This window comes from Austrofundulus limnaeus, unplaced genomic scaffold (assembly GCF_001266775.1).
Source record: "Austrofundulus limnaeus strain Quisiro unplaced genomic scaffold, Austrofundulus_limnaeus-1.0 Scaffold31, whole genome shotgun sequence".
Lineage (NCBI taxonomy): Eukaryota > Metazoa > Chordata > Actinopteri > Cyprinodontiformes > Rivulidae > Austrofundulus > Austrofundulus limnaeus.
The window spans coordinates 1,731,253-1,747,455 of NW_013952433.1; the positions used below are offsets into that span (position 1 = coordinate 1,731,253).

The 16,203-nt window shown below is 37.6% G+C and overlaps 2 protein-coding genes across 2 annotated transcripts in view; both read left to right on the forward strand.

The window, feature by feature from the left end:
• Positions 1 to 9,768, forward strand: part of LOC106515650 (GTPase HRas) — a 16,998-nt gene extending 7,230 nt beyond the window's left edge. Inside the window, exons 2-6 of the mRNA XM_014005554.1 lie at positions 3,520 to 3,649; positions 5,135 to 5,313; positions 6,565 to 6,724; positions 7,232 to 7,356; positions 8,117 to 9,768. Coding sequence (XP_013861008.1) covers positions 3,539 to 3,649; positions 5,135 to 5,313; positions 6,565 to 6,724; positions 7,232 to 7,351 — 570 coding nt within the window. The 5' untranslated portion in view covers positions 3,520 to 3,538 and the 3' untranslated portion in view covers positions 7,352 to 7,356; positions 8,117 to 9,768. The remainder of the gene's footprint in view (positions 1 to 3,519; positions 3,650 to 5,134; positions 5,314 to 6,564; positions 6,725 to 7,231; positions 7,357 to 8,116) is intronic.
• A 3,741-nt stretch (positions 9,769 to 13,509) lies between these two features.
• tsg101a (tumor susceptibility 101a) overlaps positions 13,510 to 16,203 on the forward strand; it is a gene marked incomplete in the record, with an annotated part of 12,038 nt that continues 9,344 nt past the window's right edge. The window contains 4 exon segments of the mRNA XM_014005556.1: positions 13,510 to 13,887; positions 14,401 to 14,488; positions 14,582 to 14,647; positions 15,324 to 15,487. Coding sequence (XP_013861010.1) covers positions 13,846 to 13,887; positions 14,401 to 14,488; positions 14,582 to 14,647; positions 15,324 to 15,487 — 360 coding nt within the window.

Genomic DNA, 16,203 nt, shown 5'->3' on the forward strand with positions numbered 1-16,203 from the left:
GACCAGCATTCATCGAGTTTTTTTGGATCATTCTTAGCTATGATCAGACAAAACTTCAGCTTAATATTTTGTAAACAGCTGAATTAAAGCCATTTGGAATATTAGCTGTGGTGGCCATCTTGAATTTCCTGAACTTCAAATCCAGAGTGATTTTCTTTATTTGTATGTGCCCCCATAAAAAAAAAAAAAAAAAAAACACCTTGGCCACAACTGTGCCTTTCAAATAGCTTTGGCCCTGCACAGGATGCTCTGAGCCCCGCTAAGTTCTGGTTCAGGCTGCACTGCACAAGCTGGCTTATAAAGCTATAATCTGGTAAAATTTAATGTTGATAAGTTATTATATTTCTCCTCCATTTCAGGTTTTTTTACAGTGAGGTCATTGTTGGCACAAAGTATAGCTACTATTGATGAAAGCGATGGTATAATTTACTTTAATTTTTTGTTTTATTTCTTAGTATCACTGGGATTAAATGACAGTGTCTAATTCTTCAATTCGAAGTCCTCAATTCGGCTTTTTTGTCAGTCATTAACATCATTCTTGCTGTAGTCTAATGTTATTCTGCCCCGCATCGTGATTGTTGATAATTCAGACTCGAATAAGACTTTTTGCATGAGGATTCTACACCACACCCAGAAATAACTGTAACAGGATGTGAGTTACTTTTCAGGGTTAGGGTTGCGTTTGTTTGATATATTTTATACAAAAAATGTGTTTTGTTTTTGCTTAATTCCATGTTATCCTTTTGAAAAAAAAACCTCTCCAGACGTTGGGTTTGTGAGACTTGATACTCTTTTTACAAACAATTTTACAAACATTTTCAAAAACTCCAGCTTTGTGCACACATCTTTGGGAGTTAAAGTGCAAGAGGGTGGGTGTTTTTTGCTCAGACTTCTTCAGGCGGACATGTGTTTCAAATGAATGATACGGTATCTTTGTCCGCCACAGGCAAACCCACATACAGTATGAAACTTGTAGTGTTAATGATTTCCTAATGTTCTGAACACAAACAGTAGCAGGTGGTGTGGGTTAATGGGTTTTTTTTTTTTTTACTTTTCAACCCTCTTACAGAGCATTCAGCAAGGTGATGAGCATGTTCAACCATATGTGATGTTTATCACTTCCAATGGCTTTGTTTGAATTACAAGAAGAAAAAAACAAGCGATGATGTTGAATTTAATGCTGGACTTGGGCTTTAGGGTGGGACAGTCAAAACAGTGAAATTGCAAAATAGGATTGTGCTGTAATTATTGCATGTTTGTGTCAAAGGTGGATGCAGTTCACTATAATTTGCTACACAAAGCAAAAAAAAAARGATTAAAATTAGACATTGAAATGTCTGTTTTTTTTATTTTGGTAGTAAAAGTGTCTTTTTGAATAACTGCTGACAGACCAAAAGAGAAACTAGTTGTGCAGGCACTCAGAGCTGCTACTTTATCACTTCTAGGTCTTTCTAGGTATTTCCCTCTAAAGTATGTAATTTGAGATGAACTCATGATGGCATCACTTGCCAACTCCCTATAACTGGGTTTAGACTTGCAAAACCTTCATGAGGGAGTTATCTCTTTATGTCTGATTCACTGTGTTTCCCTTGGCTGGTTTCAGGTCAGTTACAAGTCATGGATTTGTTAGATTTTTTTCCAGTAAGCTGAGTCACACTGTACTACATAATATTGTGGAAAGCACCTATGGAAGTATTTTTCTCAACTTGTTGAGCTACAACCTGGAATTTCACAGTAGTGTTGATGGGTTGACATCAGTGTGTGTGTGCGTGCACATTGGTTTCTGTTTGCAGTTAATTTTTTCTTGCTAAATGCCAGCCACAGGTAGGGTTGGGCAAAATTGTATYGTGTGCAGTTATTCCCCAGAAAAGCTGTCAACAATTAATATTTGCCACTTTGCAATTGCTGCAGTTAGCGCCATGTGCAGACCAGAGTTATTATAGTTAACTAACTACGGTAAATAAAAAAACTGAAATTGAAAAAACATTTTAGTTAACTGAAATAAATAAAAACTAATGAAAAAMCAATAACTAACTAAAACTGTATAATCTTTTTACAAAACAAGMTGAAATTATAGACAGAATRTCCTTAGTTTTAGTGTTTATCAATTTATTTTGAGACATGCGGATCTTTATTTATTTTCAAATCTAGTAGTTTCACATTAGCTGTGGGCAGCTTTACAAGCTTGAGGATGCAATGGCAAATATTTTCAAACTATAAAAAATAATACTAGAACAAATAAAAACTAAAACTAAGCATTAAAAATGCAATAATAACTAATAAAAAATAGCTAATTCACCATAAAAACTAGTTAAAACCGAATTAAAATGAAAAAAGTCACAACAAAATAAAACTAAACTATAATGAAAAATCCAAGACTATTATAACCTTGGTGTGGACGTATGACACACTTTTACTTTCAAGTGTGCATGTGAGCTTTATGGTSGAAGGCARTGCAKAGCAGCTAATGCTAACGCTAACCCAAACCCTACGAACGCGTTTAATCATCCGAAACCCCGACTTACACCAGAGTACGAGGAAAGCAGAGAATGTGGACCAGGCTACATTCAAGTGCAACTGTCATCCRGTAATAATCATATTGTTATCGGCTAAATGCCACAATTAATCGTGATTAAAAAAATTTTTTTTGCCAATATTGCCCGACACTAACCACCAGCCCCTTTGCTGGTTGTACATCCGAAAACAAAGAAATGGCTTCAAGCTTTATAATTTGGTAAAAAAAAAATGCACAATTGTGTTTGATTTTGAATATTTGAATTTACATTTTACACACCAGCCTAAAGATCCTTTTCTGTTTGGGTTTTGATTTTCTTAATTKTCTGCAGATTTTACTGCAAAGGTTGTGTTTATTGGTGTTACACGAAAAGTACCAGAGAGACATATTTAGTTGGTCTATGGGGTCCACAACAGGCAGCGCTTGGATCTAATTTCTTGGGGCTCTTTTACAATAAATAACACAAAAAATGTTGAAGCAGTATTCTGTCTTGGCTGTCAACAAACTCAAATTTGACCCAGTTGTTTGTTGAACTCTTTGTGTTTTGTACTAATTGTGTATTGTTTTGTGGTATAATTGTATTGACATGTTTAGCTCAGGCGTCAGTCACTGAAAGTGAAAACGTAGATGTGAGTAACATAAAGCCTGACTGGAGAAGGGATGTCTGCYGGCGTCGTGCCTCTCCTTCCTTCCTCCTGCTGCCTCCTCAGCTCCCCCTCTCTCGGGCTCTCTTTCTGCTGCTGCTCACACTGAGAGGTAGAGTGAATCAGAACACTGAGTACCTTCAGCAGCATTTTTCTCATTCCCCTTTGAGGGTCTCAACCTCAGCCCCCTCTGAAAACTCCCTCCAGCACATGTGAAACACTGATGTTTCTCACCACTGAGCTGTGAGATCGTTTGTCTGTTGTAAATCATACTGTGGCAGTGCATAGCTGCTCAAAACTGTCTTTATTTTGGTCAGTGTGCTAACCTGCTTTCTTTGGTTCTTTTCCTCTCTCCTGCAGTGTTGTGTGGTGGACAGAAATGACGGAGTATAAGCTGGTGGTGGTGGGCGCAGGAGGCGTGGGCAAGAGTGCACTCACCATTCAGCTCATCCAGAACCACTTTGTGGATGAATATGACCCCACAATAGAGGTATGACGCTCTTCAGCTTATTCTGCTCATTATTCCTGCGGGATTCGTATTAGGGCTGAKGGGGCGAAGGTTCATCGTGATGTAAAAAAAATGGAATTATTCCCACTCGAATCGCTTTTGTCGTCRWACCATTTCTGCTTTTAACGGGAGATGTGCACGTCGTTCATTCACTTGTAAAGKTTAAAGACTAAACTCTGAGATGAGGAGTATGTTGCACACCCTTCTGAGACGAGAGATCAGTCTGTACCAAATGTTTGTTAATTAAATTAACTGAATGTTTTGGTGACCTTCCAAAATATTCGCTTCACACTTTTTAGCTTAATTTAGCAGTAAAATAAATAACAAGCAGAGTGAGGGTATTTTTTTCTGTCTTTTCTCACTTTTTCTGCCTTTCTGCCTCCCCTCTCTCCCTCTTTTTCTCACCACGCCTGTCCCTGGTCAGACAATGTCCTTTTTGTGTATTTGCATTCCTGGCCCCTGTGCTCGAACAAACAAAGGGACAGAACTCCATGTTTTTGTGACTGCATGTTGGAAGGCCAAACATTGGCTCTGATACCCCGCTCCTCTGATCTCTTGTGTTTCACGCAGTCTAAAAGAGGACATGGGTTTTGCGTAATAACCAACGCAGGTTAATGCACGGCCAATCAAACGTGGCAGCATTTCCCTAAACTGCGCGCAAATGCGTGTGGTTTCAGCCGAGTAGCGTGGACGTTCCACGAGCTGCGTCAAATTCCACCGCTTTCTGTGAGGAATGTTTGCTACTCYGCTCTAAGATTCTCTTTCTTCTTATTTCAGGGTTGCCACGGGTCCTTAAAATCCTTGAAAGTTTGTGAATTTTGAAAAAATAATTTCAAGGCCCTGGAAAGTTTGTGAAAACAGCCAAAAATTACACTTGTCCTTGAAAGTCTCTGAACGTTTTTTTGGGGATTGAAGTTCTCTGTTCACGACTGATTTTCATCATCTGTAAATAATAATAATAAATAATAATATTAATAATGAAATAAAAAAAACTTGCGTGGATAACTCAGGATTACTGTAAACTGACGTGGCTTTCAACAAATAATGTGAGCCATAGTCATAGTTTTAGCCAATCAGAGCAGAGGAGGGAGGGTCGGTCTTTCTAAGCCCAGGTGAGAGCASCACAGCTCCTCCTGTCCTCACCGAGTGTCTGGACATGTTCACATCCCCTCCTCCCAAACTGAGCTGCCCAACCTCCCAGGACACAATTACATGTCYGTATATTGTGGATATAAATGTAGGGTATACATTTAATCCACTTTCTTTCATTGATTCTGACTCAACAACTTCCATGTTGTTCAGTTTTTCATTAAACCTGTTCATTGGTAACATTCTGCGGTAGCAGCAGGTAATTGCCATAGCGCGTGGTTTTTAAATTTGAGGAAATTAGTACTGGAAAGTCCTTGAAAGGTCCTTGAATTTGATGTTGACCAAGGTGTGGGAACCCTGTTTTTTTTTTTTCTGCAGGATTCGTACCGAAAGCAAGTGGTGATCGATGGGGAGACCTGCCTGCTGGACATTCTGGACACTGCGGGTCAGGAAGAGTACAGCGCCATGAGGGATCAGTACATGAGAACRGGGGAGGGCTTCCTCTGCGTTTTTGCCATCAACAACACCAAGTCTTTCGAGGACATACACCAGTACAGGTGTGTTAAAGAGRATACACAAACGACGCAAACGTCGAGTCACAAAATCAACCGCCGCCGCTCCTTTTAGCTCCTCTACATGTGTCAGTGAATGTGCGGGGCATTAAACGGACTCGTGTGTGGTCTGGCAGGAGAGGGGTATGTAAACGTGTGTGTGTGTGTGTGCGCCAGCTCTCTGCAGTCGTGGGGTGATGTCATGCTGTAGCGTTTAACACAGCTAAAGAAAGCTTAGCCCCCAACTGGAGGCTTACGGCACGATGACGATGAAATTGATCCTGACTCAATTAGAGGAGCAGGCAGAGGTAGTGCTACCAAGGACGGGGAAGGAGAAAGGAAGGGGGTGGAGAGTTTCAGCTGGAGATGACAGTGCTCTTTTATCTCTGCCGAATTTTGTTTTTCTTGTCACATTAGACAATCATTTGCCAGTCTCGTGTGTCTCAGCTAAAAGGGGTTCTGTGTTGAGAAGCAAATCACACAGTTTTTCAGTGTTTCTGTGTGAAATAAATATCGCTTGGTTTGCTTCAATTGCAGCMCAGCCTTTTATAAACCTGGCTCAACTGTTAGTGCATTGTGTGCAAGCTTAAATGGGCTTAGAATCAATGGTCATCCAGTTAGAGCTGATCTAATATYAAAATATTTCTTATCTGTGTTTAAAGAGAAAGTTGTTTCCACATGATGATGCAATGCTTTAGCCTGGCCAAGAATATTTAACAAATATAATCATTTAAGAATGGTGTTAGTGTTTATGTAAACCCACCACTTTTGTAACCTATTCGACCAGCAAATAAGTCATACATTTAGTTGTGTTAAAACTTGGGCTAGGCTCCAATCAGTGTAAGCAGTGATTAAACATGAGCCTGGCTAACAGCAGCAGATATCCTGCTTCAGTGTGGCTGACTGAGACTGCTCTGACCCACACCTCTCACTCTGTTCCCTCTGTCTGCATGCTGTTTGGCACTTGCTGCTGTAGTGATGAGGTAATGCTGTTTGCTGCCCGGCTGTTGTCTATCCCCCCACCCTCTCTATTTCTCCCCACCGTCCTTTCTTCAGCAGTGAAGCACAGACGAGCTCTGGCTCTACCACTGGGTCCTAAAGCTCCCTGGGTGGTTGGGTCTCCAGTAGAGATGCTGTGATTGTTTCCAGAGCTGGGAGGATCCCGTTACAGTGCTTGGACAAGTTGGAGGGGAAAGAAAGACAAATTGTCAAATGAGATCTCAACGATTGCAACTTTCTGTTTTTTCCCATTCATAGGGAACAAATTAAGCGCGTGAAGGACTCCGATGATGTACCCATGGTGCTCGTGGGAAACAAATGTGACCTCCCGGCACGCACAGTGGACACAAGGCAAGCCCAAGAGTTGGCTCGCTCCTATGGCATCCCGTACATTGAAACCTCTGCCAAAACACGACAGGTACGTGGTAAAATCCTGTTCATCTAGACTTTAAACTTTATAAGTTACAAATAGCCCTGTGCCTTAAAACAAAAATTATTGCAGGGCTCTAATTTTGGCTTTTGCATTTTCACAGCCATGTTGGTGCACATAAAGAACAGTTTATGTCTTGTGTTATGATGTAATTTATGTTGCTGAGAACATTTTATGACTCATGGCACGCTTACCTTGAGCATAGAGCTACAGTGCTTGAAAGGTCTCGTAAGGACTAGTTGCTGCATGGCTCCCACTGTCTGTGACTCACTGTCACATTATSTACACACTCAGACACCTATCCATACTTGAACCTGCAGAATCCCTGTCACTCAACGAAAGTGCACAAAATCCATTTCTCCTTTATCTTCAGTCATCTAGGATTCTTGATTAACTGGTGTCTAAAATGTAATTTTACTAAGTGGTGTGTACAGCTGGGACATTTCCCATTAGCGATTCCATAAGTATTCAGATCTTTTTTTTTTGTCTTTACAGGGAGTAGAGGATGCTTTCTACACTCTAGTAAGGGAGATAAGACAACATAAGTTGAGGAAGTTGAACCCACCCGATGAGAGCGATCAGGACTGTATGAGTTGTCGATGTGTGGTATCGTGAAGCAGGTGAGACATTACATTCTCTGAAAGAGTCACTAAACTGCTTTGTCATGCTGTAACCTCAATATACTGTACATAGCACTAGGTTTGACTGCATATTTGAATGTTTTAAAGGGGACATATCATGCAAAATCCACTTTCTTAGCAGTGAAATACATTTTGTTGTGTCTCTAGGAGTGCAGAAAAGTTGAGTTTTAGTCTCTCCTGGTGCTTTGTAGGTATTTTTATATTCCGTTTAGGTCGTATTTTTTAACCCGTTCTGTTTTTTATATTTTAAATGACTACTTCTGAAGTAATACATCACAGTTTTTGGACTTGCCAACTACAATTTGGTCATCCTCATTCTCCCCTGGCTCCAACATGTAAGGCTGGATGGACAAGTCTTCTGTTGTTAACGGCTTTTAATTAATYTGTAAATAAAATGTTTCTGCGCCACTGTGTAGTTGTGAAGTCCTCTATCAAACTGGAATGGACCGGTCTGAAAGCTGGAGGGGGGTCGGGGTGTGAAGCGCCTCATTGGGATTTAAAGAGACAGCCTCAAAACGAGTTGATCTGAGACACACCTCAGAAAAGGGGTGAAAGAGGGGCTTGTGGAGATAAAAAATAGAGGGAATCAGACTAAAGCACTGCAGTTCTACTTTTAATAGACCCCAACTGAAAAGGAAGAAGTTAAAAACATGATATGTCTCCTTTAAAACAAAAAATTATGTCACTTTCTTAGAAAACAATAAAAACTGATGTCTTTGCCATCTTTTTTCCCGCCCAGTTCTCCATTACATGTTGAGGAGAAATGCTACAGAGCGAAGTGGCAGCATGGACTCGATGACAGACAGAAAAAACAACCTAAAAATGAAATATGAACTTTGTCAATCAGGATGACTGAAGCAAAAGCTCTGAAGGAAACCACCACGGCTGACTGAAGCAGAGACTCTTGTGAAAAAGAGGATTTTTGGACTGTTGCCTAAGTGGCTGGCTGAACTGGTTTGAGCTGGTCTCTTCTTTTTTTTTATGTTGGGCCACATCGATTTGTGAGCAATGCCACTAATGATGCGATCGAGCTGGGTTTCTCCACGTATTTCCTGCTAACTTATTGTTTTCGGTCTCAACACTGGTTGCAAAGAGGGGGAGTCTCTTACCTCTTTCTTGCCTTGAAACCTAATTCCTCACCCCCCAACCTGCATCAAACCTGGAAGGACTAACTGATTGAAATGGAAAGGACTGGAATAAACAWTTTGGTTTTTTTTTTCTCACACATCTCATAAATAATCCACCYCCATTCTACCTGCACAGGGTTTACTCAAATGGCATCAAAGATGTGGAATTGTACTGGATGCAGGGAGTGGAAGCTCTTATGGGATACTTTTCTGTTTCTCTTTGCCAGTTAGCCTAATTTGTAAAAACAACAACTTTGATTTGSTTTCTGGTATGAATTGTTTGGGCTTGTGATTGGTAGAGTTGAAAAGCATTGATCACTACAAGTATAGAAGTGTGTTTTTTTCTCCTAAGACAGTACCTGGTTTAATATTTGTATCACCCATCCTGAGTTAACTGAAGTTTTGAAAGAGGGTAACGGAGATGGACGAGTTTCTGTCGTCACTTTTTACAGATCGTTTTTATTGTGAAATATTTGCAAAATAATAATTGTAACGGCTAGTGTTCTGGCGCAATAGAACTTTACTGTATCGTAACTACACCAAGCATTGGAAATAAACCTTCTCTGACAASTTACTTTACTGTTTCACCTTGGTTTAGACGGAAAGGAGCAGTGCGCGGAAACCTAGTTGTGATCTTTGCTGTTAGTGAAGCCTCAGAGACTGATGGCARTTTTTCAAAAAGACTGTATTTTATTCCAGTATCTGTACTGTTTTTTACAGGAGGGTAATATTTTAGTTTAGACTGCAGGATTTACTTCTTTTAGATAAGGCTCAGGTATTAAAAGGTCCAGTCTCATCTCATAGTTCTGGTATGTCGTGAGTTGGTTTTGCAGACACACAAGTCCTGCCTCAGAACTTTGTTTTTTTTCCACACACACCATTCTATCCTCAAGCTGTTTATTCTTTTCCACCTATTGCTCTTTTAAAGGAGCAATAACAAGTCAGGTGCTAATCTTCTCAAACCATATTTACTGTACACGTGGGGAATATTGTCTGCGGCAGGTCCTGGATCCTGTGCTGGGGGCGAGTGCATTGCTTGAATTTGTTTTAATATTCAGAGGCTTGTGYTCTCTGTAACGGATTTTCATTTGCTGCCTAAAATATGATTGATGTGTTTACTTTGCCTTATCTTTTAGCTAGTCTGTACCTCATGTTAGCAGCAAGCTTGACCCCAGATGATGTTTGCTGCTGTTTTGTTTATGTGCACAACCAGAAATATATGAAAGCACTGCACAGAAAAAAAAAACAACTAAAAAACACTAAACATATTCTTTTGCTTGCTCTCTCATAGCATCTGTCTTGAAATGATTTTGTTAAAAACAGAATATATATTGATGTAATAAAAAAACGGTATAAAACATGTCAAAATTCCTTAGAGCAGGCAGTGGAAGTTATTTAGCAGAAATTGCGTTAAATGATCTATTAAACTGACCTGGACATTAGAGATGATTTAGTCACTATAGGCAGATTAATAAAATTTAGACATCAACCGTTTGGCTGTTGTGTCCTTTCAGCCAGATTGTATTCATGTCACGATCTTGTACAGTTTAAATGAGTAACCGCTTGTGGGGGAGAAAAAAATTAAAAATTGACCATGTTGGTTAACCTGCTTTTTGGTTAACCGTTTTATTTCTCAGCTTGGAGAAAATCCACAAACTGTGAACGTGTTTTAGTCTTTAGATATTGTTTTTAAAAAAAAGCCTTGTGTTTAAAAATGACTGAAACGATGAAGGGGTTCTTCATCGGGCCCCACTTTTGGCTGTGTTGACTTTTTTTTGTTTTTTGTTTTGTTTTCATACATTTATAATGGAGAAAAGAAATGGTTTTTGTGACCTTTAATAACAGACGTGGTGGTGTGCCTCTCCTCTCAATCCTTTAACAGTACACTCATGTTGATATTATAACAGCCCTCAAACCTATGCATTCAGAGCAGCATGTTGTTGCAATACTTGGCCAGTGAACACCCCCACAAGAAACACAAGAAAACAGGCGTGTCAGGAGTCCTGGCCAGCATGACAAGGACTATGTGAACCTCTGGGGGGGAGGGGTGGGGAGGGGANTGCAAACTGTGTGGACTAGAGGTGTAGAAAGATTTTTGTGAAAATGTCAGCTGTATCACTATTTAAGATGTATTTACCCTTTGAAAATGTGGCAAATGTATTGCAGGACAAATAATAATAAACATGTCAAGCTGAAGAAGTCGGTTTTTTTTTATTCCTGAAATGTTAGATTTGCTGCCACCTACAGGACGTTTTATGTATTATTTTTTTGAAGAAGAGCAGGGTGGGCAAGTTCAGCTGTAAAATTTTAAAGGACCATCCTAAATCTGGTAGCATCGTGTTTTTGCAAGATTTTTTTTCTATGCTTATGAAAAACTTTTATTTGCCTAAACAAAATGAAATAAAAATATTGAAATTTAATGGTAACATTATGGTATAAGATGGTGATAACGCATCATTTTTCATAACTAAATACCACTATTTAAAACAAATCTGAAACAAAGCTGTAACTAAAGCTCTAAAACAGGGAAACTGATTATTTTTGACCAATACWAGGATCGAATTGGTAGAATTGAGAAAGATGGTAAACCAAAAAGATTGATTGAAGTTTATAATTAAAAAGAGGTTTTGAAAATAAATATTTTATATCAATAAAAGGTACATTTATTAATACATATACATGAATCCATTAAACTAATTCAAATGTGTATAAAGAAACTGGAAATGTTACATTTTCACAACAGAATCTGGACGTTCAGTTTATTGTATTACAGCTGGTGATGACCTAATTCAGTATAATGAATATTTTCATTTATGACTTGAAACCTGTTTTGACTTGTTTGTGTAGGACACAGTAGTTTTTGTTTTTGTAAACCAGATAGTGTGGTTATTTATGGAACGGTTTTCTCTTCCTGCTTTCGAGGGTTGTAAAAAGTTGGAGGTTGTCCCTCATGGAAAGAAACCAAAGTACTGAGTGGCTCGAACTCAGACAGYGTTTCTTTTTCTTTTCTTTTTCTTTAGAAAACACTAATAACCATGTCATTTAGTCGGAATACAATAAAGAAAATGCTTCCTAAGGTAAGGATAATCATCTCTGGCTACTTGAAAACTTCAACTTTTACTGAGCCAACAAACAATTAGTGTCTTGAATTGTGTATTAAAGGTCTTTTTTTTGGCTTGTTTTGTGTTTTAAAAGGCATATTTGCGAAAATATGTGGCTGATCAAATTTACATTGCATTATTTTACTTCAAAAACCTGGTTCCTGTGATGGATGAATTTGGTATGTAATGAAATAATGTCTCACATTTCTAATTCAACTGTAGAAACAGTATTTTCAGAAATGATTTTTTTGTGTTTTTTACAGTTTATAATGATGGAACCAGAAAAAAAATGATAAGTGTTACAGGGACAATTCCTACCATGATTAAAGGTAACAAATTTACCACTTTGTGCAAAAAATGTTTTTTTTTTTTTTGTATATAAATTAGTGTGAACTTTACGTCATAGAAATCTAATTTTGTCTGAATGTCTGTTCTCTGTTGGCTTATAAGGCATGACCTACAACATTCCCATATGTGTTTGGATTGAGCCAAACTACCCTCAGTCTGTTCCCATTTGCTATGTAAAACCCACACAGGAGATGATGGTTGTCAAAGGAGAATATGTCACAAACGACGGGGAAATCCAGCTGCCCTACTTAAAAGAATGGCGTGTAAGAATTGAAACAATGTCTAATATATGTTTGTATGACATGGCTATGTCAAAAACACTAAACAKCATGCAGGTTAATGTTTAACTCTAAATCATTTTACAGCAGTATGATGTTATATGAAGCCATCTGCTTTTATTATAGACTGAATGTGACTTGGTGAGCCTGTTKCAAGTAATGGCTGCCATGTTTGGAGAGTTTCCACCTGTGTGTATGAGACAGCCTCATCCAGAACATGAACAAGCCTCTTGTAAGTAGGGCACACGCAGGTTGCAACCACACATCTACACAAAACCATGAATTAAAGAACGTTTTTATCACTGATGAAATACTCATTGTCAAATGTTATTTATTGGAAAATGTCTGTCTTCTGTTTTTAGGTGGGCAGCAGTACAGGCAATCTGATGAGAACGACTATTTGCCTGTGGCCATGGATGATGGTCAGCCTTTTGAAAATGAAAATGAAACCAATTGTTAATTTCTTGTGAAATCTGTTAAAAAGTTGTGTAACTTACGATGTTTACCTGCTGATATTCAAAGGAGACAAAAATCATTCCCTCCCAAAAATAAAGCTTACAAGTTTTTGAAATGTGTACTGCTGTTAAACATCAAAAAGTATCAAATTAAAACGTTATTTTTTTGTGGGAAATGCACTATATAAAGATTTTTAGCTTCTCAAATCTCCTTTGTCCTAACCAGCCTAAATTGCTTTACACGTGGATCATAAAGCAATTTGAACAAGACCAGTTCTGGCCATCATTTGGACTTTGAACCAATAAAAAAGACACACCTAAAATAATGTATATAGAAATCAATGTKTTTTTTTAAATTATTATTTAACTTTGTTAATAAGACAGCAAGGATAAACTGAACGTACATTCTTGTAAGCCATGTTTACTGTGGTAGTTCTTTAAATAAACGATATGGAACTTTAAACCAATAATTTTGAGGAATAACGTAGGCCTACATTAATATGTGTGTGTGTGGCAAAAACGAAAAGTCATGCGGGAAGCACATTTTGTGTTTCCGTGTAAATAAGTGTTTTTTCTTTCAACTTTAAAGTTACTTGAACAATTGTATTTTTTTTTTTTGTAAATAAAATAAAAATTTTAACTTTAAATGTGCTGTTCAATGATTATATTATTTTGGCAAAAATACATACATTTTGATGTACCTCTCTGACATTGACAGGGTGATAAATCCCATATTAAATAAATATATTAATAATAAATATCTAAATTTAGGTTTAGGTTATTGGTGTTTGGTTCCGCCCCACGTAAGACAACAGCTCACCGGAAATGGTAATAGCACTCCCGGAAGTGTCTTTTGTTGATCATCGGACGGATACTTATCGCTTTGTAGAACTGTACATTTTCTATTCTTTCCTTTTTCTATTTTAGTAATTCTTTAATCTACTTTTGACGTGTGACACAGATATATTACCTGTAGTGAGCTGGAAGATTTCTAAATAATCTGAATCTCAGTCGGCTCGAGGCTGGGCTAACCGATAGCCTAGCATTCACAAGTCTAGAGCCGTCAGTTTGTTAGTTTTCAATCCAGCTGGTGTAAAAGTATTTTTTTTTCTGTCTCTTCAAAATTTAACGAGAACAGATAAAGACACTTTTGAAAAACATGGCGGTTGTCAACGAAGGCGCCCTTAAGAAAATGCTAAAGGTAAGCCCGAACGTCGTGGGTCACACAGTTAGCTAAAGTTAGGATCTRATGTAAATACGTTAGCATTTTCTGATTAGGTGTTCGTAGAAAAAAGCTCTTTATATACCTTTTTTTCCCTCAATATGTTTGATTAACATAGAGGTTTACTTATAGGATATTTTATAGAAATACTGTAAACTAATTGTGCTATAAAAAAAAACACACATAAGGAACAAAAGTACTTTTCTGCCTCAATGTTTGTTTCATTCTGATTAAATTTACGCAAAGAGTTTCATAAACTGGTCTTTAGGAACCAGGATATGTTTTACATAATCATTGTGTCTGAAAGAACACAGTYATGTGTGCAGACCCGAAAATCCACTTTACAAAATATACTACTACTGTACATAAGCACCAAACGTCCTGTTTCCTTGGTTCATTTTTCTGGGGCTAATTTAATGTCAGCAATTTTGTCTTGAGTTTGAATTTTACTAACATGTTTCTATTTCTACTCCTTTCTTTTTTCTTGTCCAGCAATACAAATATCGAGATCTGACCGTCCGAGAAATAACCAATGTCATCTCCCAGTACAAGGATCTGAAGCCGGTTATGGATGCTTATGGTAAGCTACTAGCTCTTGATTTTGTGTGTATGTTTTGTTTACACATCAGTATTGATCTGCAGTTTTTTTTTTGTGTGTGTGTGTGTATTTCAGTCTTTAACGATGGGTCTTCAAGAGACTTGATGAGTTTGACAGGGACTGTCCCTGTGAGCTACAGAGGTAACAAAATATGTTTTYCTTATTAAAATTAGCCATTGACAAGTTTCTCTTCAGTTTCATATATTCCACATATTTTTCAGCAAATGAATTGCGTAATAAATATGAATAATGAGAGTGACTGCAATGTGACTTTACATAATATTTACAGTACAAAACTTTACAGTTCCTTTTCCGGGTCGACAGAAAAGCAATTTGATGCAGCCCTAAAGCTACTATAAACAAAATCTGCCTTCAATACAATGGCAACCTAAATATTTGTAAATAAATATAATAGATTTATTATTACTATTATTATTTTAGCACTGGAGTTCTCATTAACTTGTTCTAGTACAGGAGTTACTGACAGGCTAACCAAGGTCAGAGAGAGGGGAAAACAAGGTGTGTCCTAAGCTAAGAAAAAAGAAGAAATTTAYAATACATTATTTATTTATAGTTTTAATAATTTTTTTATCAGCTAGTCAATAAAGCTGCATTTTTTTWATTTATTTTGAAAYAAACATTGCACCATGTGTTGTTTAGCTATAGTTTGTGTGTTTTTTAGCTAAATAACATGCACTTGTGCTCTTAAACACAAAACCTAAACATGCCTGGATATAACATACCACTTGTCAAATGTTTATAAATGAGACATTTTTTTAAAAGGTTATAAGGCACTGATTGTGTGTATGTTCTGTAGGTAATGTCTACAACATCCCAGTGTGCTTGTGGCTGCTGGACACGTATCCCTACAACCCTCCTATATGCTTTGTTAAACCAACGAGTACCATGATGATTAAAACTGGCAAGCACATCGATGCCAATGGCAAAATTTACTTGCCTTACCTACATGAGTGGAAACATGTAAGTGTGATATGATATATTTGGTCAATACAAATTAGGATCTGSTTTTTCAGATTTCTTTTAGATAAGTCTGCAAGCATTTACAGCTRCAGGTAGTGGTATATAATGTTAGTAATTTCATCACAAAACTACAGTTTGTGTCACAGAAAACCTCCTGTTCCTATTTAGTGTTAATTTCTGCTGTTAAATTGATCCAAACAGCTTTGAATGCATCGTCAAAACTGCCTTCCAGGACCAGAGAGTCATCTGACCTTATTTGTTTAGAGACAAGTAGTTTGTTTCTATTTTGTCAAAGCTGGTGTCTGTGTGGCAAATCAGAACATAAAACACACAAGTAGTAGTAAAGTTACTCTTTATATTGAGCAGATCAGKGTCTTATTTTTACTTGTACTCACAGCAATTTATCAGAATAAAAACACTAAATGCTTGAGTTTGTATGTACACAGACCTCTTCTACAACATATTTCTCCTTTTCGAAATAGTTGTTCATGCATCTAATTCTGGATGACAGACCTTTAAAGGGATCCACGATTAGTTGTAACATTAAACTTTATTTGATAAACATATTTTAACTGTAAAATAAAGACTGTAAAAATACTGTAGGCTGTTTATTTTTTTAATTTTGAAAAATATATTTTAACACAGACTGAGCCATTTTATTTACACACAAAGCATTCTGGGTAAATGATGATGTGGATAGGTCCTCGGTGCGAGGC